Genomic DNA, 24736 nt, shown 5'->3' with positions numbered 1-24736 from the left:
TACAATTATTATGTCCTCTTGCTGAATTGACCCCTTTATCCTTATATAATGACCTTCTTTGTCTCTTTCTACAGTTTTCGTCTTGAGATCTATTTTTTCTTATATAAGTATAGCAATTCCCAGTCTTTCTTGGTTTTCATTGGCATGGTACATATTTTCCCATCCCTTTGTTTTTAGTCTATGTATGTCATTATAGATGAGGTGTGCTTCTTGTAGAAAACAGATTATTGGATCTTGTTTTTATTTTTATTTTTTTAGATGGAATTTCACTCTTGTTGCCCCGGCTGGAGTGAAGTGCAGCTCACTGCAACCTCTGCCTCCTGGGTTCAAGCGATTCTCCTGCCTCAGCCTCCTGAGTAGCTGGGAATACAGGCACCCGCCACCACACCTGGCTAATTTTTTTCTATTTTTAGTAGAGATGGGGTTTCATCATGTTGGCCAGGCTGTTCTCAAACTCCTGACCTCAGGCGATCCACTCGCCTCGGTCTCCCAAAGTGCAGGGATTACATGCGTCACCATGTAATCCATGGTGTTACCATGAGTCACCATGCCTGGCCTGTTTTTTTGTTGTTGCTGCTGTTTGTTTTTTAATCCATTCAGCCACTCTATATCTTTTGATTGGAGACAAGTAAGTACTTACTCCTGCTATTTTGCTACTTGTTTTCTGGTTATTTTGTGGTCTTTCCTTTCTTCCTGTCTTCCTTTTAGTGGAGGTGATTTTTTCTGGTGGTGTGATTTAATTTATTGATTTTTATTTTTGCACATCTGTTATATGGTTTTTGATTTGAGGTTACCGTGAGGGTTGCAAATACAATCTTATAACCCATTATTTTAAGCTAGTAACAACACCGTTTGCAAAAAAAAAACCAAACAAGCAAAAATAAAATGAATTAAAACTCTACACCCCAACTTCATCCTCCTGCTTTTAAATTTTTTGTTGTTTCTATTTTTATTTTATTGTACTATGTCTTGATGGTCTTAAAAAAGATTTGGAATAATTCTCTGGATTACCTAGTAGAGACTCTTCTATTCTCTTACCTTCTCCCAAACAAATGGAATCTCTCTCTTTTCTGAGCTAACTGTAGCTGGGGATGGGGTGACACAAACACCCCTGCCACCACTACCACTGGAACTTCACTGGATCAGACCTGAAGCTAGCATAGCACTGGATCTTACCCAAGGCCCTCTGTAACCACTAGCTGGCTATGACCTATGGTCACTTGAGGTCCTGGGTCTCCACAATCAGCAGGTGGTGAAGCCAGTTAGGCTTATGTCCTTCCCATCAGGGTGGCAAGTTCCCTAAAGCCCTGATGTGGGGAAGTATCCAGAGGCACCATCTGGGTGCCAGGGTCTGCAGTCAAAAACCTTAAAAGTCTACCTGATACTCTGTTATACTGCAACTTAGCTGGCACTCAAACCCCAGTACACAGCTCTTCCCATTCTTCCCTCCCCTTTCAACAGGCAGAGGAGCCTCATCCCATGGGCACTGCTACCACAGGCCCACAGGGAACACTAACAGGCTACCATGGATGTTCCTTTAAAGTTCATCCAGGGGCTGTTTAGTCAGGTTGTGGTAAATGCCGCCCGGCCTGAGACTCACCTTTCAGGACAGTGCTCTTCCCTCTTGCCAGCGGCTTGTCCAGAAATGCCACCCAGGAGTCAAGGTCTAGAATCTGAGGCTCCAAGAGCCTACTTGGTTTTCTAGCCCTCTGCAGCGGAACTGGTACCTAAGGTGCAAGACAAAGCACCCTTTACCTTTCTCTCTGCTTTTCTTAAGCAGAAGGAGTCTCTCTCTGTAGCTACCACTGCTGGGAATGTGCTAAATCTTACCTGAAGCCAGCATATCTCAGAGTCTCTCCCAAGGCCCTCAGGTAACTTCCCTTCAAGGCAGTGGGTTCACTTCTGGCTCAAGGTGTGTCTGGAAATGTCACTCAGGAGCTAGGGCCTGGAAAGGGGGCCTCATGACTCTGGTTCCCTAACCTACTGTGGTTGGGCTGGTATTTACTGTGCAAGACAATGTTCTCCTTACTCGTCTCTCTCCTACCCTCACATGGAAGGAAGTACCTATTGGATCCATGTGCTATGTAGCCTGGGGTTAGGGGAGAGGTGATGCCAGCATTCTCTTAGCCACCTTAACTGGTGTCTCAGTAGGTTTCATGTTCCCTACATTCACTGGCTCTGAACCCAGTTGAGCAATAGGACTCACGTAGGAGTTGCAGTCCTTGTGGCCTAGACTGCCTTTCAAGTTTATTTAGGGCCCAGGACACTTTAGACTGCAGCAGCAAGGCTTGCCAAGAATCAAATCCTACCTTCTGGCTAGGGCTGGTTTCAATACTCCTTCCATGAGGGACATCAGCTGGGTTCAACCCGGTTTTGCTTTCTGCTGTGCCAGAGCAGCACTGAGTTCAATGCAGTGTCTCACAGTTGCTGTTCTCTCCCTCTCTCAAGCACATGATTCTTTCTCTGCACCACTCAGCTACTGTTGAGGGATGAAAAAGGGGGGTGGTATCTGTGATTTAAGACTGTTTCTCATACCCTCTTCCAGTGCCTCTTTCAGCGTGAAATTAAAACCAGGTGCTGTGAGTGCTCACCTGATTTATTTATGAAGGTGCTTTTTTTTTGTTTAGATAGTTGTTAAATTGATGCCCTTGCAGCTGGGGGTGGTAAGGGGACTCCAAGTGAAGTCTTCTCTTCCACCATCTTGCTCCAACCTTCGTCAGTTTCTTGATAGTAAGTTTTGAAATTAGGAAGTGTGAGTCCTCCAACTTTGTTCTTTTTCAAGATGATTTCTGCTATTTAGGTCTCTTGCATTTTCATATACATTCACTGTATCTCATACGTTTTGGCACATTATGTTTTTGTTATTATTCATACTAAGCTTATTCTAATCCTTCTTTGGATTTACTTTTGAACCAGTGATTATTTTGGAGTGTATTATTTAATTTTCAGTTATCTGTAAATTTTTTATTTTTCTTCAGTTACAGATTTTAAATTTATTACATTGTAGTCTGAGAAGGTACCTTGTATAATTTCAATGTTTTAAGTATATTGACACTTGTTTTGTCACCTAATATATGACTATCCTAGAGAACATTCCATATTCATTTGAACAGAATCTGTGTTTTGCTTTTGATGGATGGAATGTCCTACAGGTATCTGTTGGTTTAGTTAGTGTACAAGGTTGCTAAACATTTTTTGTTTCCTTACTGGTCTGTCTAGTTTTTGTATCCATTATTGAACGTGGGATTTTATTGACCTCAAGTATTGTTTTTATTTTCTATCTATTTTTCCTTTTAATTCTGTCATGTTACTACTTCTTGCATTTCAGAGCTTTTATGTTAGGTACGTAAATGTTTGTGATTTCTCTACATTCTTGATGGACTGACCATTTTACTATTATACAATGTTATTCTTTGTCTCTAGTAACAATTTTTTCTTAAAGTCTATTTTCTCTTAGGTCAGTTTAGTCTCTGCAGTTCTCTTTTGCATAGGATATCTTTTTCCATCCTAATAGCAAAACCAATTGGAAAGGGATAAATGCTCTGTATTAGAGATACAGTTACCTTTTTTTTTCTTTTTAACCTATGTCAACAGAGTACCTTCTATTCATAGGAATCCTTTCTCAGTCTTCTGCATGTTTTCTGACTACAACAAGATGAAACCAATTCAAAATAGATTTGAAATCAATAACTGAACTCTGAATTAGTGCTCAATAATATTTGTTGAGTAAGTGTTGCATAGTGATATACTGAAGTGGTCTTCCTCCTCTCAGCTAATGCTGCATTCTCAATTTTTCTTTACTTTCCCAGAAAGGAAACAGATGAGTCAAGTTCCCCATATTTGATTTAATTCAAAAGTTGTTATTTTTATTTCATAATATGAAGCATCTGTTGCAAAGGATAACAATTACTAGGTAAATAAGTTAATCTATCTTGATTTTACTTTTCTCACCAATAATAGGAGTATATTTGATTAGAAACTCTAAGCAGCTTTAAATTCTTTATTAATGTATGCTGAAGATTCTATGACTCTGTGAAATGTTTTTCTTAGATATTATAGAATTAATGAGTTAGGTTTCCAAGACTAATATATGGCCCCTTTCAGCAATTTTAGTCCTCATTCCAGATCTACTAAATCAGAAATACTGGGGGTGGGACCTTGCAATCTGATTTTAGCAAGCTTTCTAGGGGATTCTGATGCAGCTAAAGTTTAGGAACCACTGTCCTAAAAATTATCTTAACTATGTGGTAGGAAATAATTGATTCATTGATTTCTTTTTTTTTTTTTTTTTTTTTTTTTTTTTGATAGGAAGTCTCGCTCTTGTACCCCAGGCTGGAATGCAATGGCATGATGTCGGCTCACTGCAACCTCTGCCTCCCGGATTCAAGCGAGTCTCTTGCCTTGGACCCCTGAGTAGCTGGGATTACAGGTGCCTGCCACAATGGCCGGCTAATTTTTGTATTTTTAGTAGAGATGGGTTTTCACCATGTTGACCAGGCTGGTCCAGAACTCCAGACCTCAGGTGATCCACCCACCTTGGCCTCCCAAAGTGCTGGGATTACAGGCATGAGCCACCACACCTGGCCAATTGTTTTTCTTTATAGCATCAGCTTCTGAGTACTGGGCAAAACTTCCAGCTCTTTCTCACATATCCGAAATAATAGTTTTTGTAAGCATGCAGTTTAGATCAGATATGAAACTTTCAGTTCCATACACAGAATTAAAATGTTGAACCTGAAATTTTGAAATCAGATGACTATAGAAAATTTATAAATCATACAAAGACTTGGCCGGGCATAGTGGCTCATGCCTATAATCCCAGCACTTTGGGAGTCTGAGGCGGGTGGATCATGAGGTCAGGGGTTCGAGGCCAGCCTGACCAACATGGTGAAACTCCGTCTCTACTAAAAATGCAAAAATTCGTCAGGCGTGATAGCAGGCACCTGTAATCCCAGCTACTCAGGAGGCTGAGGCAGGAGAATCACTTGAACCCGGGAGGCAGAGGTTGCAGTGAACTGAGATGGTGCCACTGCACTCCAGCCTGGGTGACAGAGCCAGACTCCATCTCAAAAAAATATAAATAAATAAATAAATAAATAAATAAATAGACTTATATAGAATATTTCCCACATTTTTAGTGAATCCCGAATTTACTGATTATATAAATAGTTGTGTCTTATATTAATTGAAATAAAGTCATTTAATCTCCCTGGTTCTCTTGTTTTATCAGTAAAACAAAACTGATCCCAGTGAAGACTCTTTCTGTAAAATCTTATGATTCAGGCATTCAACAGTTTTATACTAAGGCATTAGAATGTTTAATATTACATATAACACAGAATAGAGAAGCTGATTACTATAACATTTAGCAATCCAAACACATATCCCCTATAAATAAAAGTCTCTTAAAAACTGTGTTTTCATGAGAGTCTAGTTAAGGTTACACAGCAGGTTTTACTTTTATGAGAACAATTTAATAATACTTTTTGAGTTCATGTTCTTTGAGTGTGGCACTATTCAGCCAAGCATACAAATGTTCTTGCTCTTGATAAGCCTCAGTAGTTAAAAGTACTTCCCAGGAGAATCTATAAATAAAAGGGATCTCTGTTTCCTTATTTCAAAACAGCTGACTTGAAAAAGGTCTGTTGACACTTTTTTTTAAGAAGCTCTCTACCATGAAGATTCAACTTTTTTTCTTTATTCTGCTCTTTTGGGTCACAGTTTCACAAGGTAATATGCAAATATTTATGGGGATTTATACTAACAAGTTTGAGAAGACGTAAGTTGTTTTTTGATAAAAGTATGATAATAACGTAGAGATTAAAACATCATTCCACAAAAATGTAATGTGGTATTTTAGATTGGACTCCAGAACGGATAATAAAGACAATAGTGAAAAACAGACAAAAGCAGCATCTATGAAAACTGGCAAAATTTGAATAGAGCATAGCTTAGTAAATACTACTACATCAATATTAATTTCTTAATCTTAATTAATGTTACCATGATTATGCAATATATAATATAAGGGGAAGCTGGCTTCTACCAACTTTGCAACTCTTTTGTAAATCTAAAATAATATTATAACAAAAAGTGGTGTGGGAGATAAATGGAGGGAGATTTTACTTTGCTGAAAGTGATGCTCAGAGATTTCAGACAGAAGATTGGACTTGAACAATGTATTTGAGGGCAGAAATAATAATTTTTGAAATGTCACAGTATCACTAGATCAGTGGTTCTCAGAGAGGAGTGAGTTTGTGCTCAAGGGAACATCAGGCAATGTCTAGAGACCTTTTAGCTCATCACAACTTGTACTACTGGCATAGTACCAGTTGCAGATAGAGTCCAGGATGCTGCTAAATAGCCTACAATGCACAGAACAGCCCCTTAGAGCAAAGAATTGTCTTATCCAAAAGGTCAATATTGCTTAGAATAAGCCGCCCTGCCCTTGAGCTTGGCATCCAGTTGACAGGGAGTATATTTAATTGATACTATAATGCTTGCAAAGGAGATTAGCAACCCAAGGACACAAGCTGGAGAACCCATGTAGAGGTCAGAATGAGGAGAAAAAAGACAATAATGTCTTAGAAAGGTGAAACAAGACAAAGAATGAATAAGAGAAGGGGTGGGGTCAGTCCAAGGTGGAATCATGGACAGCAGTGCCAAATGTGACAGAACTCTTGTCAAAAGTGAGTATAATCCAGGTGTATGTCACTGGCCATCACTTATGGGTTTGATAATCATAACTCCTCAGAAAATGTAGAATAAGTAATGATCTTTAGAAGTGAATATTTAAATTATGCAGATTAACTAGATGTTCTTCTATGTTTTTGTTTCTTTAAGTTGCTTTGTACTCTGAATTGCTTCAGTTACATTGAGAAGAAAGCCAATATTCATAGCAGGACTTGGTTTTATAGCCACTATACCAATGACATAGATAATGTAGCTCTGAGTCTATGTATTAGCTGACAGATATTACTACTCACCATCACTTGTCAGCTGTTGGAAATGGAGACAGACTGCCTAGGCAAAGAGCCCTGGCCTCTGAGAAGACCAAGCAATAATTAATAACAGGAATCAGTGGCATAATTTATTTGTTTTCATACGTGAAAATATTATATCTATCCTTTGGTCAAGAATTTGATGTGCCTACAAAAAAAAAAAAAAAAAAAAAGACTGTGAAACAAATGACTTCTGAAAATGCATTGGCCAGGGTACAATTTAAAATATAAAATAAATTTTTTGACTTGGTACAATTTAAAATATAAAATAAAAAATATTTGACTTGGAATAGATCATATAGCCGATCAAACCAATATCCCCAAACCCCCTAAATACAATCATTCTAAATAAGAAACTTGTAGTGAGATTCCATCTTTAAGTTAACAAAACAAAACATATATCTTTTCTTACAGCTTTGACTATTACAAAGTTATTTTTGTATTGTGTCAAATTTTGTGTTTCTTATAATGTGCAAATTTTAGTTGCAGTTTTGCTCTCCTGGACATGTCTTCTTGTGACTCCAGCTACAAATCCCTCACTCATTCTTTCATGATTGATGAGCAAAGATAAAGCTAGAGTAGGAGTTAACAAACTTCTTCTAGAAATAAGTGAGACAACCAATACTTAAGGCTTTATGAACCCTAAGATCTCAACTGCATTATTTTAATGCAAAAACAGTTATAGACAATGTGTAAGTGGATGCATCTGTGTGCCGCTAAAATTATTTCCAAAAACAGGTGGCAGGCTGGATTTGGGCCCCTGACAATAGTTTATTGATTGCTAGTCAAAAGATTTAATAGCACAAACAGTAATTGTGATAAATTCTTGGTAAGTTATTATTTTAGAAACTTTGTGATGAAAGAAGAAAAAGGTAACACTGGTAATTTTAGAAATCATGTAATGGTCAACAACGACTCCACTTTTTTTTTTCTTTATCAATGTTGTTATTAGACACATGTCTGAGTTACATAATTTCTTCGGGGAAATAAACCCCAAATATTCAGGGGAATTGCAGGAATTTAGACAAATTATCCAGCGTTGTCTAGCTCTCGACATTTTAGAGAAGCAAAATCAAGCTACAGTGAAAATCACTTGAAGAAGAATTCATAAAGCACAACATTCAGTCTAAATAATGTTAGTGAGAGCAGAGAACAGGCTGCTCAAATGTAATTAGATGATCGTAGAGACAGAGTCTGACGAAAAGATAAATTATGGTCACTTTTCTTCCATTGATTTTGGGAACCAACCTGGGTCACTGCCCAGTTTCTTGTAAGACAGAAAGTAGAAACACCTAACTTAGGTCCAAGACCCTTTTTATTTCTAGAATGTAGTTTGCACCAAGGGACAGTAAATTCACTTAATCTTTCCTCCATAGGTAGGTGGACGTTTTCACTCTATAATCTTTTGCTTCATGGACCTTCTCCTTTTAAAACATGGATGTGTCATAGCTAGATGGCTAATTTCAGTCATTCTTCCCTTCTTACAGCCAAAAAGAAATATCCTGAGTATGGTAGCTTGGACTTGAGGAGAGAGTGCAGAATGGGTAATGGTCGATGTAAAAATCAGTGTCATGAAAATGAAATTAGGATTGCTTACTGCATAAGACCTGGAACTCATTGCTGCTTGCAGCAGTAACGATGACAGAAGAAAAGAGTCACAAGCTCGAAGAAGAGAAGACCAGTGTTAAGTTTTCCCAGCACATCCTTCAAGGCCTGTGTGTCTCTATAATACACAAGAACTAAATAAAACTTAATGTTGAACCATTCAGAAGTGATCATATGTCACGCTCATATCTGGTGCCTTTACATGACACTTTTCTCCTGATTTGTTGGTACCAGAAGTAGTGGGACTTATTTTATGCAAGTTCCTCAAGTTTTCTGTGCTTCATGTTCCACAAGTTCCACAAGTTTTATGTGCCTTGTGTTAGTTGCCATAAGTAAGGTTGTGGGAAACCCTAAGTCAAAGAATTGGGAAAGCTTATGTCTAAGATACAAGCTTCCAGTAGAAACGCACTGTTATTTTATTAGATACTATTCCACAGATTACCCCTATGTAAATACATAAATCCACCGGGCTTGGGAGACTGGACATGGAGAGGGAAGATCTTTATTGTGAGAGAGACAGAGCTGAAGTGAAAGAATCATGAGTATAAGAATGGAAGACCAGGGAAAAATCACAACCAGCTTCAATTTCTACTCTTATTTATTATTTAGTAAAGACAAATGTGTATCAAGAAATGAGAGGTAGTAAAAAGAAAGGAGAAGAATTTCAGAAAGAAGAGGAGAAAATAACTGAAAATTTAGACCAAAAAAGTCAAAAACTATGACTAATAGTTTAATGCAGCTATTCAGTCCTGAGAAATGACTGTGTCTGAGGAGATACATGACAAAAGGAAGCAGCAATAACCTTCACTTTTCAATTTCACTCTGCCTCAGTTCCTCTACTACTGCCTCTGAGGATCCACAGTATTCCTCCCTAAAACAGCTCAGTGATGCATCTGTACCATTTGTTTTCCATTCAGAAGAGAGAATTCTGGAATACAATTTAAACATTAATTGTATTCAAAATTCAAAATTCAAATTCAAAATTCTTAAGAATTAATTAATTCAAAATTCATAAGAAACATCGTCAACACCATGACATAATAATAAAACAGAATCCTCTCTTCCTACCCCTCAAAATAAAATTAAATAATCTTTTGTCAAATTAAAGAAAAATGAAAGGTATTAAATCATACATATAGGTCAGACTTAGACTCAAAAGGAGATGGTAAATCAAGAAATTCCAGGAACTTGCTACTCTCTTGATATTTTTATTATGGCCGCTCTGTGGATCCAGTCTATTCTTCAAATGCAGATATGAGATCTAAGTATGCTCATACTAAGCATTATCTACAACAAGCCATGAATGGGGAAATTTATTTTCTCTATTCAGATAAAATTTACATATTCTTTGATTGTCTTGTGTTTTCTTGCAATGTAAATATCTTCAAAAGTATCTTTACAATATTTATTTATAACAGCGTTTCTCAACCTTGGCACTGTTGATATTTTGGTCCAGGTAATCTTTGTTGTGGGAGCTATTCTGCTCATTATATGTTTTTCAGCATTCTTACCTCCTACCCTCTAGATGCGAATAGCACACTTTCTCCCAATTGTGATAATCAAAAATGTCTACCTATATTGCCAAACATCCTCTTTGGGGGAGGGGACAAATTTACACTTGGCTGAGAACTACTGATTTATGAAGTCAAGCACCCACTCTCACAAAAATTTAAAAATGACAATGGAAACAAACAAACAAAAAAAAACAGCGAGATTTTCAGGTGGCCAATTACATTTTCTGTGTTTTATGAGAAATAGTTATCTATTTAAATTTTTTGTATATTATGTATGGACTAGAGGTGATATATTGGTGGCTCCAGAAAGAAAAATTGGCCTAACTTTTGGATAATGAATGTATTAGCTATGTCAAGAAAGAGATTAGTAAAAATAAATGTTTAAAATGAAAGTTATGGAAGTTTGATTTTTATTTATTTTACCTAAGTAGAGACTGAGCCATCACTGCACCAAGACCTCTAAAGCAGGACTGAGAGGCCTAATATACTATTAACATGGGGAAAATAAGAGTTGAGTTTGTTAGGAGCCAGCAAGAAGATGAGAGATTTTTCTAAAAAACGCGTGAAGCATATCTGCACATAAATTAGGCTGTGCTAAAACTACTTGTGTACTCTCTTTCAGTGCTTGACAGAGAGCATGAAAACCACCTAAATTTCTAAGATAGCCTTTACTTGTGTTCAATACATTTAAGCCATCAGCCTCTGCCTTCAGCTCAAGGAACAAATGAAAGAAACTTAAAGAAGAATGTGAGCCTACGTGCATCAACCTCAAAATTAATGTTTTTTTTTTTTTTCCTGAGGAAATCTTTTAAGTGTTTTCCGTGTCAAAAAAAAAAGTCTGAAAACTCTAGAAACCCCTTTGATGAAGTTCTTCAGCCTACTTCCTTAAAAAGATGAAGGTGTTACTAATTATTCTGCCCCCAGAATTTACATGTGTCTAAGTTTGTAATTTATTAACAAAAGGAAGGCAAAAAAAATGCTTAAAAATGGAAAGATTTCTGGTGATTTTCTTGCTGATACATTGTAATTTTTATTGTGTGAACTTACGAAAGAACTAGATAATGTTAAACTAATTCGTTCTAAAACCTGAGAGTTTTGTATTTTTCCCTCCTATGGCCCACAATATAAATTTTCATGACACTCTGTATTTTCCTTCACATTTAGTTTTTTGTGAGTCTTGAGCAGTGACTCTGACAAAATAGATGCCACCAAGTGTTGGAAATTTTTGCTGTTATTTGGTAGTTCAATACCCATATGAATCAATTAAAAGCAGTATATTGAAATTAGATTTATCACCATCAAATTCTCACACGAACTAGGAGGAGAGAAATTAGACTCCTACCTGATATAATGTATTCAAACCCAACCTATTTCAGTATTTATTTTACCTCAATGTCCTTGGGCAAGAACAAAATCTAATTCCAATTAGCAATGTACTTATTCAGGCAACTTTTCATAAGTGGATTACTTCTTCCCAGGTTTAATGTCATGGGTTTTGGATTTAGAGATTGAAAAATTATAGCTCCTGGCTTAAGGAACTGATATTGATTGACTACAAACTGATTTTTAAGTAATATCCAATTTGATAGAGTTCACAAATGAATAAGTCATGGAATATTCTTCCAAAAATATCAATGTCAATTTGTAATACGGATAATACATAGGTCAGACTACATTCAATATATTCTCCCTCATTTATTTACCAATTCAATAAACATCTATTGAACACCTACTATGTGTCAGAGTACAATATGACTGGGACACATAAAAAAAACAAAACTAACAATGTTCTCTGTTTTTATGGAGCTCATAGTATAGTGAGTGGATACAAATATAAACAGTAAATACAAGAAATAAGCAGATTATCTATTATATTACAAGGCAATAAGTGTTAGAGAAAAGGAAACAAAGTAGAGTGTAGTAACTCACAATCCTGGCCTATAGTAATTTTAAATATGATTTGTCATGGAGCCCTATTGTAACGGCTGAAAGAAGTGTTCATAAAAGCACATCTGGAATGTGTAGGGGAACACCTGGGAGAAAAGAATTGCTGAGAAGAGTAATTTAGGAGATGAGTCCTGGGAGGAGAAGTTGGAGAGAAAATATCTTGACAAATTGATTACCCAGGGATTTTAAGGAGCTAGAAAAGATCTTGACTTTTATTCTGAGAGCAGTTCAAAGGGTTTTAGCCAGGGGAAAGACATGATTTGAATTTTTAAAGGTCTCTCTGAAGTTATTAAAATAATATAAGTAGTAAATAATATAGGTGGTAAATTATATTAGCTAAGTCCATAATAATACAAACAATGAGGAATGGATGTAGAATTCTGGATCTGTTAAAGGTAGAGTTAGCTAGATTTCATGAGGGATTAAATTTTGCCTATGGCAGACAGAGGGGTAAAGAATGACTCCAAGATTTCTTGTCTGAGCAATTAGAAAGATTGAGCTGTGCCATTGACTAAAATGGGAAGGATACTAGGTGTAACAAATTTTGATTGGACAATTGATCCAATTTTGGACATGTAAAGTTTGTCATATCAAATAGATTTAGCAAGAGGTTAAGAGAAGAGACAGAAAATGAGAGTGGAGACAGTAATCTTTTGCGTTGGCAAGACAGGATGATATCTAATGCAGAGATTAAGGGATTAGCTCTTCATTAGAGCATGGGGATGCTTTATTCATTCATAAACAGGAAGGGCAGAATACACAGAGTTAGATGCTGATTGGTAGATTAATTTGGTGCTGAAAGTCTGTGGAGAGTCTCAGGAATCTTCAATTGGATCATTGAATTGAAGGGAGCAAGATCATTAGCTGAGAGTGAAGACAGGAAGTATGTTTTGAAATTGCAAGGAAAGCTGAGAATTTGTAAAGGCGTTTTCAAGGAGTGTGTAAGTTGAGTAGGCTGTAGGTATTCTTCACAACTGTCCTGTTTCTGGCATCTTTTCTCCGTCATTTGTTGACGATTTCATTTCTTCTTATATATTTGAACGCATATGACTTTGCCATTTTGTGAATCAAATATTCTTAAAAATTTTTCCAATGTTATATTGTTCTAATTAGTAAACACAGATATTCTCAAGTCTCTTTCATCTTACAAAAATCCTCCCATATTTTTTTCTTAATTTTTCTTCCCACTTTCTAATCTGCCTCATTCTCTTCTTCATCAAATTTCTTGAAAAGAATCTTAGACCCATAGTCTCCACTTAAGTAACTCGTTTACACTCTTCCCACCATAAATTCACTCACATCAATTAACTGAAACTCTTCTTGCTCATGTTATAAATGTTTCATAAAACAAACTCAAAGGTTTACTTTAATCATTTATCTTGCTGGACTTCTGAACACATGCTAGAATTGACTGCTATTTTGACAATTATCAATTGAATTATCTATTTTTGATAGCCTTCAAAATGTCAATGGCCTTCAATGTCTTGTCCCTGAATCCCCTTTCCTCTTATTTTTATATGCTTTCTCTGTATTGTCGTGTTAACGCCAATGACTTCTCCTATCAAATCTTTTTCTCAACCTCCGTCTTAAACCACAAAACTGTATTTATTACTACTTCGTGAACCTACTGGATAGCCTCCAAATTCTTTATCATAATGCGTTCAAAATGAACTCATGTTACTCACAAGGGCTAAAATCTGTTCCATGTCTTTTATTCTGTTTCAGTATCAAACATACATCCTAAAGGCCAAAACATTGTCATTTCATAATCAGTCACGCAGTCTTACAAGCTAAAACACTTCTGGTTATTGCTTCTCTATGTCCCAGTTTCCTTTCCCCGCAAATCCAAAACTTATCTATTGGGCTACTTCTCATTCAGAAATATCTTCTAGTTTAACTTTCTCCTCTTTATTTTCATTAACTTAATTCTTATTCATCATTTCTCATTTAGACTGTTTTAATAAACTTCAACACAGATTTCCTACTACAAAAATTTCTCTACTTCCTCCCTTAAGAGAAAAAAAAGTTGAAAAGATGCTTAAAATCTCATCAGTTTTACCACTCCATTCATGATAATATTCAACTCCTTAGCTTGGTAGGGCCTTTTGCCACCTTTGCCCTGCTTGACTTTCTAAAGTTCACATCCATATGATTTCTGTTGTGCTAAAAGGTCATACCATTCTGCATAGATCACACATTCTTTAAAACACAGTATCTATGTTGAGGATACATCTTTTTTCTTGTAAGACCTTCTCCACAATTTCAGGAAAATATGCTTTTATCTTTTGAAGATTCAGCCACCTGTCAGCTCCTTAGTGAAGCAATGAAACATATATTGCTTTTGAGTCCAACAAACCTAGCTTTGTTTGCTACTTGCTCTCCTACTCCCTCTGAATCCTTACGCAGAGCTGAATTGAACTATCCTTATATATGAAATGGGGAATGTTATTGGAGGAGTAAATCAAAAAATAAGTATAACTGGCTTAGAAAAGAATCTGAAAGCTAGGGAACACTTAATAAAAACTAGTTAGTAGTAGTGGCTGTGGTAGTAGCAGTTAAAGTAGTAATAGTCAAAATAGACTACTCCAGGAAGAGTTTACAACTCTTTCTTTTATGATGCAAGGACATTTTGCTTATATCTCAGAATTGCCTTTAAAAGTGATGCTTTTTGTTTCTCATCTATGTCATCATCTCCCAACAAATAGTAATTGTCTTTTGAGGATGACGAGCTTAAATGTTTTATTTATTTTTGTCCCCACCTAGCACAGGACCAACACAACATATTTGCTGACTAAATGTGTGTATGAATCACAAAGAAGGCATTCTCTTCATTTAGCAGTAAAAGTAGAGAAAAATATGTAAATTAAGAAAAGTTTATTTTAATCTGCTATAAATCTATAAATTACTCATTTACAATGACAATGAAAACTTGCTTCATAAAATTATGGGCCAAACAATATTTCCTTATCTATTATCTCATTTGATTGTCACACAACCCTCTGAAGTATTATTAAATGCATTTTTTCAGTTAAGGAAACTGCAAATATAGGGCTTAAGTCATTTGCTAAGCTGATAGGAAATAACTGATGAATAATTTGTAATAAAGCATAGAGAGTTTTTTATTATATAATATGAATTAGGTCCCTATCTATAATAACGTATGTATTCACTCACTCTTTTTTTCAGTTATTTATTGTATTTATTGGGTATTTTTTTCAAGCATTTTGCTATGTGCCGAAATCAGTGAATGAGGTATACAGTGGGCCTGGCCTACTGTAACTTTCAGATCAGAAGTTTGTGGTTAAACTATAGCAAAAAGTCATAGCAGGAATTAAACACTAGTAACAATGTGATAGCAGGGCATAAACAGTGAGTAACAGTGCTCCACTTAGGGTAAGGCTTTATAAGGTTTTAGCATGAAATCCAAAAGACAAATAAAGACAAAGGGAATGAGAATGACCTGATTTTGAAGGCTTATTAATTTTTTAACACCTTAAGAGCAGCCTGCATGTTTTATCTCGTTATATCTTTTGAAATTTCAATAAAACCTCAATGTAATGAGGAAACTGAAATCCAGTGATCTAAATCATTTGTCCTATATAGCAAAATGACAAATAAAATATCCAAGCATGAAACTTAATTCTATCTGATTTTGAAAGATCATACCTTTTCAAACTTTCTACTGATCCCATAGCCTTGCTTCTGCCTTGACTTCAGCTTCTATCCAGCAAGAGCAAACATCCTCCAAAACACAACTCTTTTTACTTTCAACACTGCCTCCCTCTACTTTCAACTCTGCACTTATGGATGATATTTCCAGGAGCATCATGAGGTAGGTGAAGCAGTCACCCTCAGAGACGTTATTTGCGAGGAGATGGAGAGATATATGCCAGACACTTCACTTGGGAGAGTGAAAAACTCTACATAACGCTTGGAAAAACTAACATTGAGTCATGGAGACCACTGAGCTTTCAACCTCTAGTTTTCTAACAGATTTGTTCCCATCTGCGTGCATGCAGGATTGTGTTGATGTCCACAGCACATCTCCACTCTATTTGTGGTACCTCACTCTTGATAAGACTCCCAGAAACCTTTTGGAATATATTCTCCTGACTGAGGCCCCAAACTAGCATTTGAATTTCTCTCTTTTTTATGAAAAATAGTTATCATGGGCTCAATTTCTCTAGTGATGTACAAAATGTGCAGAAGTATAAGTGAATGAAGGAGATACTACCCATCTTTCCTCCAAACAATTTGTTTTTACATGGTGTGTATCACCCAGTTTCATCTCACATAGATACTCATGCACTTATGGATGACATTTGTATAGCATTCAACACCTTAAAATTGTTTTTATATATACTTCATAATCAATTTTCATAACAATACAAAGAGATGTTATTCTCATTCATAAGTTACACATGACAAACCTTTGATTCTACAGTGAGCCATAATTTGCAAATAAATACTAAGCAATAGAACCAATCTTACAATGCATGCTTTTTGTTTTTATATGGTTCTATAGATTTCCTCATAACTCAAAACTTTCTTGTTCTTTAAAAAATAAAAAAGAACAAAATGAGTACATTTTAAATATTACTATTATTTCTGTAAGTCTATGCATTTTTCTAATTTGAATGTATCTTAAAAACCACCATAGATTTTGGTGATTTTAGAGTTGACAAAATATAATGACTCAGGAATGTTGATTGGCTTAAAAAGTTTCTATCCTAGCAACAGTTACAAAAAGTAAAAGCAATTAGGCATCATTGTCTTCCTGACTTCAAGTGATATCAAATATGTCTCTGAAATAACTTCAGATTTCACCAAAATTCACCAGTGGTAGGGATTCTGTCATTATAAATTAGTTTACCATTCACTAAAACATATATATATATTTGTATATCAAAAATATATAATTTACATGTCATATATAGATTTACATGTCATATGTATGTCTATATGTATGTGTGTGTGTGTATATATATATATTTTTTTACATGTCAAAATCCACTGGCAGTCTCTTCCACCTTACATTTAATTATTTTCTACCAGCTTCATTAAGGGCAATAAGTAAGTGCTTTAGAGATCTTCTCTAGTTTTTCTCTATTTTGGAACCTAATGCTTGGTGAATACTAGGTACTAAAATAAATGCCTACCATTTTGAGTTGAAATGAAACATTTTTCCAAATTTCAATTAGATTCTATATAGACAATTAAGTTCTATTAATAATATTACCTAATTTAAATCTGAATTCAATTCAATTAATTCTCCAAATTTTAACAAAATTATTTTGCCTCATTTTTCCTGACACATATATGCACACATAACAAAATTTAATACTCAAGATACATTTCTGATAATTATGTTTATTATATTATATCATCCAGATAGGTAGAATGACTGACCACAGATAGGTAAGTACATTGATAAAATTGAAGAATAAAAATATGCCTGACTCCAAAGTCTCTTGTCTACTCCAAAGGCATTTTCAGAGAACAGTTGAATCATTAAGAACAATAAAACTTTAAAGTAGCAAAATAATTTGCCTCTATTTACTACAGTTTAATGTATGAACAGAAAACTGTGATTTTGGAATCTCAGAACATCTTTCTTTTCATTGTCTTAGATGGTTCACAAGAAACTATAAGAGAATACTAATGTGAGGCTCCTCTTTTTACTAGATAGGCAGTGTGCAACAAAATTATGTTTCTCTATGTATATCTAAAATACTTTAGTTTTTAGTTTTCTCGATCAATTGCCCTATCAGTGAAGTCAGTACATTAGAAGTCTTCTCTAGTTTCTCTATGATTACTATTTGTGTGACCACTATGTTCAAATAGAAAAGAGATAAAGAATCAAAATAAATTATAACGATTATAGAAGGGCTTACATTTTGGCTGCAATAACAAAGTATCACAACAAATGTTTGACAAAAATACATACAATTAAGTACCAAATTATGTGTCACTTGCTCATTATTACTGTAGACTGAGCCAGCTGAAGTTTAGTATGGATGTGAGTTGCAAGATAAGGGCATAAACATTTTGTGCCAGTGTAATGTTAGTAGCTCAGTCATCTTCTAAAGTGATTCATAAATTCTGCTACAAAACAACTTGATATTCCATTCTCTCCAACTTGCACACACATGATCTCATAACTGTAACAGTTTTTGTCTTTCTTTAGCAAGAAAACCCCAAATCAATGATAGACTAATAACTTCAAATATTTTTCTTGATTGCAGCCAGAAACTATTTTGAACCAAAGTATAGATTTGAGAGATGCGATAAAGTGAGAGGAATATGTAAAACGTTTTGTGATGATGTTGAATATGATTATGGATACTGCATTAAATGGAGAAGTCAGTGCTGCGTATAAACTCGGAAAAGAAGTACTATTGAGGATCAAGTCTGGAACAGAGATGCATGTTTTTCACTCAAGAGTAGGTAAAAAAAAAATGTTTGCAACATTTAATGAAAATACACACTTTTAAATTCTAAATATATCTATTTACATACAAAGAATTTAGTCTCTGCTTATTCATTGGGGATTTTTGTATGTCAAACTGATGAACACATTAGCAAAACAAGGAAACAGACTCTAATTATGCTTATAATCTCATTATTTCCACTTTGACTCTCAGACATTCATATTACTTATCTGAGTTACTCTGCTCCCTCTCTAAATATGTGTATGTGACCTTATTGCCAGGTTTGCTATGAGGATTATGGTTATCTTCATATATCCTGGTTTGCACACCAAAATCCCTCTAAGCCATCTACTCTTCTTTCACAGAAAATGTGTTTCTTCCCTTACAAATATGACAGCTACCAATTTTGACCTGTCTGATGTGTTTTTGCATACATTTAACAATACTATGCTTTTGAAATGATACAATTTAACACTGCTCTCTCTGTAGGGTAATTAAGCACTATTCATAGCACGGCAAAAGGATAAATAACAAGATCTGAGATACAGAGCCCCTTTTAGCCGCGTGATTCTTTTTTCAAAGAAAATCTCATAAAGAATCTCAGGAATAGGTACCTTTGTTTCAGCAGGGTAGAGCTGGTGTCTGGCCAACTCAATTTTATACCCTCAGAGAATGTGTCTAATGAAGGAAATTTCAATTTGGTTGAGGCAAGAGTTAGAATCCCATAACTACGGACAGTTTTGTGTAACAAAGCTCAGTTAGCTGATGAGTAAACCTGACTCATAACTTAGAATAACTCCTGTTTCTAAGATCCATCATGAAATCTAGCTGAGTTAGTTTTGCCTAAGAGGATACTGGTAGACATATTTGTAGGAGGGCTGTGCAGCTGATGTTCATATGGAAAACCTGGGAAATGTTACAGTAATCCTAGGAACGATGAAGACACAGGAAAAGCAGAGACTGTGTAGTAGCAAAAATGAGGACTTTCTTGGACGCCATAGGGACAATATTATTTACCCCAAAAATCCTCACTAAGGAAGGATGGCTTTTTTGTTTCCAGCAGTAGTGCTGTGGAGGTCAGAGATGGGGTGATGTTATTTAGTTTAACAGATATGACATGCACCATGTGCTTATAATTGACTAGGTTACTGTAACTGAAATATTTAAGTTATTTTTAAACACAGATTTAGAGATATAAGGTTCCATCTAATCAAGGCAAGCAATAAATGTCTGGATAGACAGCTCTACAGAAAAATCTTACTGTTTTTGTGAAAGTACAATAATCTTTCTTACTACTTACCCTTTGATGATAACACTATTTAACCAAGCATAAAACTCTTTTTATTCTTAATAAGTCCCAAAGAGGCAAAACTTTTCAGTTCCCTCATTTCAACACCTTACATGTGAAGAAATGTCTTTTAATGCCTTTCTACTAATAAATTTTCTATCGTGAAGATTCTTCTTTTTATTTTCTTTTTTCAAAAATTATGTTCTGGCCAGGCACGATGGCTCATGCCTGTAATCCCAGCACTTTGGGAGGTCGAGGCGGTGGATCACGAGGTCAGGAGATCGAGACAATCCTGGCTAAACGGTGAAACCCCGTCTCTACTGAAAATAAAAAAAAATATATCCGGGAGTGGTGGCAGGCACCTGTAGTCCCAACTACTCGGGGAGGCTGAGGCAGGAGAATGGCATGAACCCGAGAGGCGGAGTTTCAGTGAGCCGAGATCGCTCCACTGCACTCCAGCCTCTGTGACAGAGGGAGACTCTGTCTCAAAAAAAATAAATAAATAAAATAAATAAATAAATAAATGTATATAAATGGTCTCTTTTAAGATCAGAATTTCACCAGGTGATATAAACTTTTATGCAGGGATATTTGTATTGCTGAATTAGAGAAGGAATCACTGGTTTATTTCTTGACAAAATAATGATAATGCTCTAGGTATTAAAAGATCATTGCATTAATTACATCACTATTATTTAGTTACAGTTATTTAGATTCTAATCTTGTTGACACTGTAAAGTGTTGGAGAAAATATTTGAATATAGTTTTCAGCACCAAAAACTTATCTATGGTAATAGTGTGTAGCTAGAGTAAGGATTGTTTACCTTTTCCTTATCTTCAGCCTATTGTCAGTGAACTAATTTCCATTAAGAAAAATACTACCTTATTATTCTCTTCCGGGTACTACCAGAATATCACATCCATTGACCTTTCTTTGAGTACAACTTGTACTACCCTTCCAACTATAAGGGAACTTGAATATAGAATGTAATAGCTAATAGCTTGCAAGCTTACGTAAGAGCTATCTTTTAGTGAGATTTCTTTTTTTCTTCTTTCTTTTTTTTATTTTTTATTTTTTATTTTTTTTTATTTTTGAGATGGAGTCTCGCTCTATCGCCCAGGTTCGAGTACAGTGGTGCAATCTCAGCTCACTGCAGCCTCCACCTCCTGGGTTCAAGCAATTGTCCTGCCTCAGCCTCCCAGGTATTTGGGACTACAGGCACCCGCCATCATGCTTAGCTAATTTTTGTGTTTTTAGTAGAGATGGGATTTCACCATGTTGGCCAGGATGGTCTCGATCTCTTGACCTCGTGATCTGCCCGCCTCAGCCTCCCAAAGTGCTGGGATTACAGGAGTGTTCCCGGCTCCTGGCTGAGATTTCTTTACCTAAGAAATATGTCATCAAATCAATTATATTGTCAGATATCCTGAATTAATGCCTAAGTACTGATTATCTGAAAATAAATAGAAGTGTTGAAGTAATTTTTATTTCAATTTTTGCTGGAATTGATGACTCATACTTTCTAATGTGTTCCCTGATATACCACTAGCTCCTTGAAAAATCCCGGGCACATGGCATACACTCAGTAGATAACTGTTAAATAAATGTTGCCCAGAGATGTATTGATTTGGCTTTTCCAGCTGTTCCTGAATTCTCTTTTTCTTTATCAGCAAAAATGTGATTCAAAATTGATTCAATTTCCTCACCTTTGCTTAAATCTTTCCTTTTTTCATTTTATTATATTTCATTTTATTTTATTTTCATTTTTATTATCTCTTAAAATCTCATTTTTTTCATTTTTATTCTTTTATATCAAATTAAAGATTTGTGGTTAAAAAAATAGGCACGTTATTTCATCACTTGGGATCTCGTTTTTTAACCTGTAACATGAAAGAATTGGATTGGACTTTCTATGCATCTTCTTATATTTATCTATGACTCTGTATAGCAGGGATCAAAAAAACTATAGCTCATGGACAGAATTTGGCCCTTCTTTCATATTTCCTGCGAATTAAGAATTGTATTTACAGATAAACATTTATAACTGATTTGATAAGATGACATCATCTTATCATCAATCTTTGCTTGATGAACCTCAGTCAAAATGTTGAATAAGAATTCTTCTCATTAGTTGATCTGTATTCAAAAAGATAATGTGCACCATCATTATTAAAATATATTATTTTTATGTCAATTGAAAATTTGTGGAAATTCGTTTTCTCTCATTTATTTAAGTCTCTAAATAATATCCTCAGTTTTTCTTTTTTTACTTTTTTAAATTTTTTTTTAATTTTTCCATAAGTTATTGGGGTACAGGTGGTATTTGGTTATATGAGTAAGTTCTTTAGTCATGATTTGTGAGATTTTGGTGCACCGTTCACCCGAGCAGTATACATTGCACCATATTTGTTGTGTTTTATCCCTTGCTCCCTTCCCATTCTTCCCCCAAATCACCAAAGTCCATTGTACCATTCTTATGCCTTTACTTCCTCGTAACTTAGCTCCCGCATATCGGTGAGAACATAGGAGTTTGGTTTTCCATTCCTGAGTTACTTCACTTAGAGTACTTAGTCTCCAGTCTCATCCAGGTCACTGCAAATGCTGTTAATTCATTCTTTTTTATGGCTGCATAGTATTCCATCATATGTGTATATATATTTATATATATGTATGTGTGTATATATATAAATATATATGCACATATATGAAACTATGGTGTATATATGTATGTGTGTGTATATATATATTAAAATATATATACACACACATATATGTGTATACATACACACACACAGAGACATATATATACACACACACACACACACACACACACCCCATAGTTTCTTTATCCACTCGTTGATTGATGGGCATTTGGGTTGGTTCCACAATTTTGCAATTGTGAATTTTGCTGCTATAAACGTGCATGTGCAAGTATCTTTTTCGAATAATGACCTCTTTTCCTCGGGGTAGATACCCAGTAGTGGGATTGCTGAATCAAATGGTAGTTCTACTTTTAGTTCTTTAAGGAAATCTCTACACTGTTTTCTACAGTGGTTATATTAGTTTACATTCCTACCAGCATTGTAGAAGTGTTCCCTGTTCACTACATCCATACCTACATCTAGAAGCTGTTTTTTGATTTTTTGATTATGGCCATTTTTGCAGGAGTAAGGTGGTATCACATTGTGGCTTTAATTTGCATTCCCCTGATAATTAGTGATGTTGAGCATTTTTCCAAATGTTTGGTGACCATTTGTTTATCTTCTTTTGAGAATTGTCTATTCATGTCCTTAGCCCAGTTTTTGATGTGATTGTTTTTTTCTTACCAATGTGTTTGAGTTAGTTGTAGATTCTGGATATTAGTTCTTTGTCAGATGTATAGATTATGAAGATTTTCTCTTTACTCTGCTGAAGGTTCCTTTTGCTGTCCAAAAGCTCTTTGGTTTAATTAGGTCCCAGCTAATTACCTTTGTTTTTGTCGCATATGCTTTTGGGTTCTTGGTAATGAAATCTTTGCCTAAGCAAATGTCTAGAAGGATTTTTCCAATGTTATCTTCTAGATTTTTTTTTTTTTTTTTTTTTTTTTTTGAGACAGAGTCTTGCCCTGTCTTTCAGGCTGGAGTGCAGTATTGTGATCTCAGCATACTGCAACCTCCACCTCCTGGGTTCAAGAAATTCTCCTGCCTAAACCTCCCGAGTAGCTGGGATTACAGGTGCATGCCACCGTGCCCGACTAATTTTTGTATTTTTAGTAGAGATGGAGTTTCACCATGTTGGCCAGTTGGTCTCAAACTCCTGACCTCAGATGGTCCCAAAGTGCTGGGATTACAGGTGTGAGCCACTGCGCCTGGCCATCTTCTAGAATTTTTATAATTTCAGGTCTTAGGTTTAAGTCTTTCATCCATCTTTAGTTGATTTTTGTATAAGGTAAGAGATGGGAGTCCAGTTTCAGTCTCCTACACGAGGCTAGCCAATTATCCCAGCACCATTTGTTGAAAAGGGTGTGCTTTCCCCACTTGATGTTTTTGTTTACTTTGTCGAAGATCAGTTGTCTGTAAATATTTGAGTTTATTTCTGATTCTCTATTCTGTTCCATTGGTCTATGTGTCTATTTTCAGTTTTTCATCTTGGGCAGCAAACCTGAAACAATTGCCCTTTAGAGAAAATGTTTGCTAACCCCTATGTAGATAGAGTCAGTCAAACAGCAAAGTGTAATTCATGAAGCAGCAGTCTTAGCATTACCTGAGAACTTGGTAGAAATGCACATGGTAGGGCTCAGATTCATCGAGTCAAAAACTCTGGAGATGAGTCCCAACAATCTATGTTTAGCCTATTCTTCAATTTACTAAAATGCACAGAAGAGTTTGCTAACCATTGCCTAGAAATACTTTTAACCTTTGAAATTTTCAATGTTTATGGTTGTTTAATTTTTTACCGAACTTGGGCCAAACTGTTAGCACCTCCTTGACATTACTGACAAAATATACTCAAACAGTAGAAGAAAGATGCCAAGTCACATGACCCTTTCTTTGGAAAGGATACATACAAAAGAAAAAAATGTTAAAAGATACTTTTAGATAAAGCAATTAGAACTCTTCCTGCATATTATATTTCATCAATTGGTGTTCTTTGGTCTAAATTAATAAAAATTAACTCAACCATATGTGTCTTTTTGTCTACTTCCTCAGTGGTTATTTCTCAGCTTCTAATATTCTGAAATACAAAAATTCAAGTTCAAAATTCAGAAATAAAAGTTTATTTTTATCTTACTTGTTTATAATTTGTGTATGGAAATTTCCACAAAAATAGTAACAGCATTTCTGTTCTCCTTCCCTCTCTCTGGAATTTTAACTGTTCAAAAGGACATGTTCTAATACCCACTTTTCTTAAAGCCTAACACATTCTTTGGACAGGATATTGTCGTGTTGTATTGACAACACAGTCCTAAT

General features: G+C 35.3%; 1 protein-coding gene across 2 annotated transcripts; it reads left to right on the top strand.

The window, feature by feature from the left end:
* The first annotated feature begins 271 nt into the window (after positions 1–271).
* On the top strand, positions 272–18409 carry DEFB110 (defensin beta 110). 2 transcript variants are annotated; one of them, XR_012089184.1, is made up of 2 exons: positions 272–628; positions 18313–18409. XR_012089184.1 is itself a non-coding variant. In XM_007972281.2 (2 exons), exons 1-2 carry the CDS (start codon positions 5676–5678, stop codon positions 8635–8637), a joined length of 204 nt encoding a protein of 67 aa, XP_007970472.1. In that variant the 5' UTR covers positions 5620–5675; the 3' UTR covers positions 8638–8769. The 2 variants fall into 2 exon arrangements, 1 of the variants encoding a protein (XP_007970472.1); XM_007972281.2 differs by lacking the exons at positions 272–628; positions 18313–18409 and adding exons at positions 5620–5730; positions 8489–8769.
* The last annotated feature ends 6327 nt before the right edge of the window (positions 18410–24736 follow it).

The sequence above is a fragment of the Chlorocebus sabaeus genome, chromosome 17, assembly GCF_047675955.1.
Source record: "Chlorocebus sabaeus isolate Y175 chromosome 17, mChlSab1.0.hap1, whole genome shotgun sequence".
Lineage (NCBI taxonomy): Eukaryota > Metazoa > Chordata > Mammalia > Primates > Cercopithecidae > Chlorocebus > Chlorocebus sabaeus.
Note: the sequence above shows the minus strand (reverse complement) of the source record. Positions and strands in the feature narration are given on the sequence as shown.

Excerpts from the sequence above, each read along its gene's own strand:
- DEFB110 (XM_007972281.2), top strand. The coding sequence starts at position 5,676 with ATGAAGATTCAACTTTTTTTCTTTATTCTGCTCTTTTGGGTCACAGTT. Across the intron at positions 5,731-8,488 it reads TTGGGTCACAGTTTCACAAG|CCAAAAAGAAATATCCTGAG; the intron begins GTAATATGCAAA and ends CCCTTCTTACAG.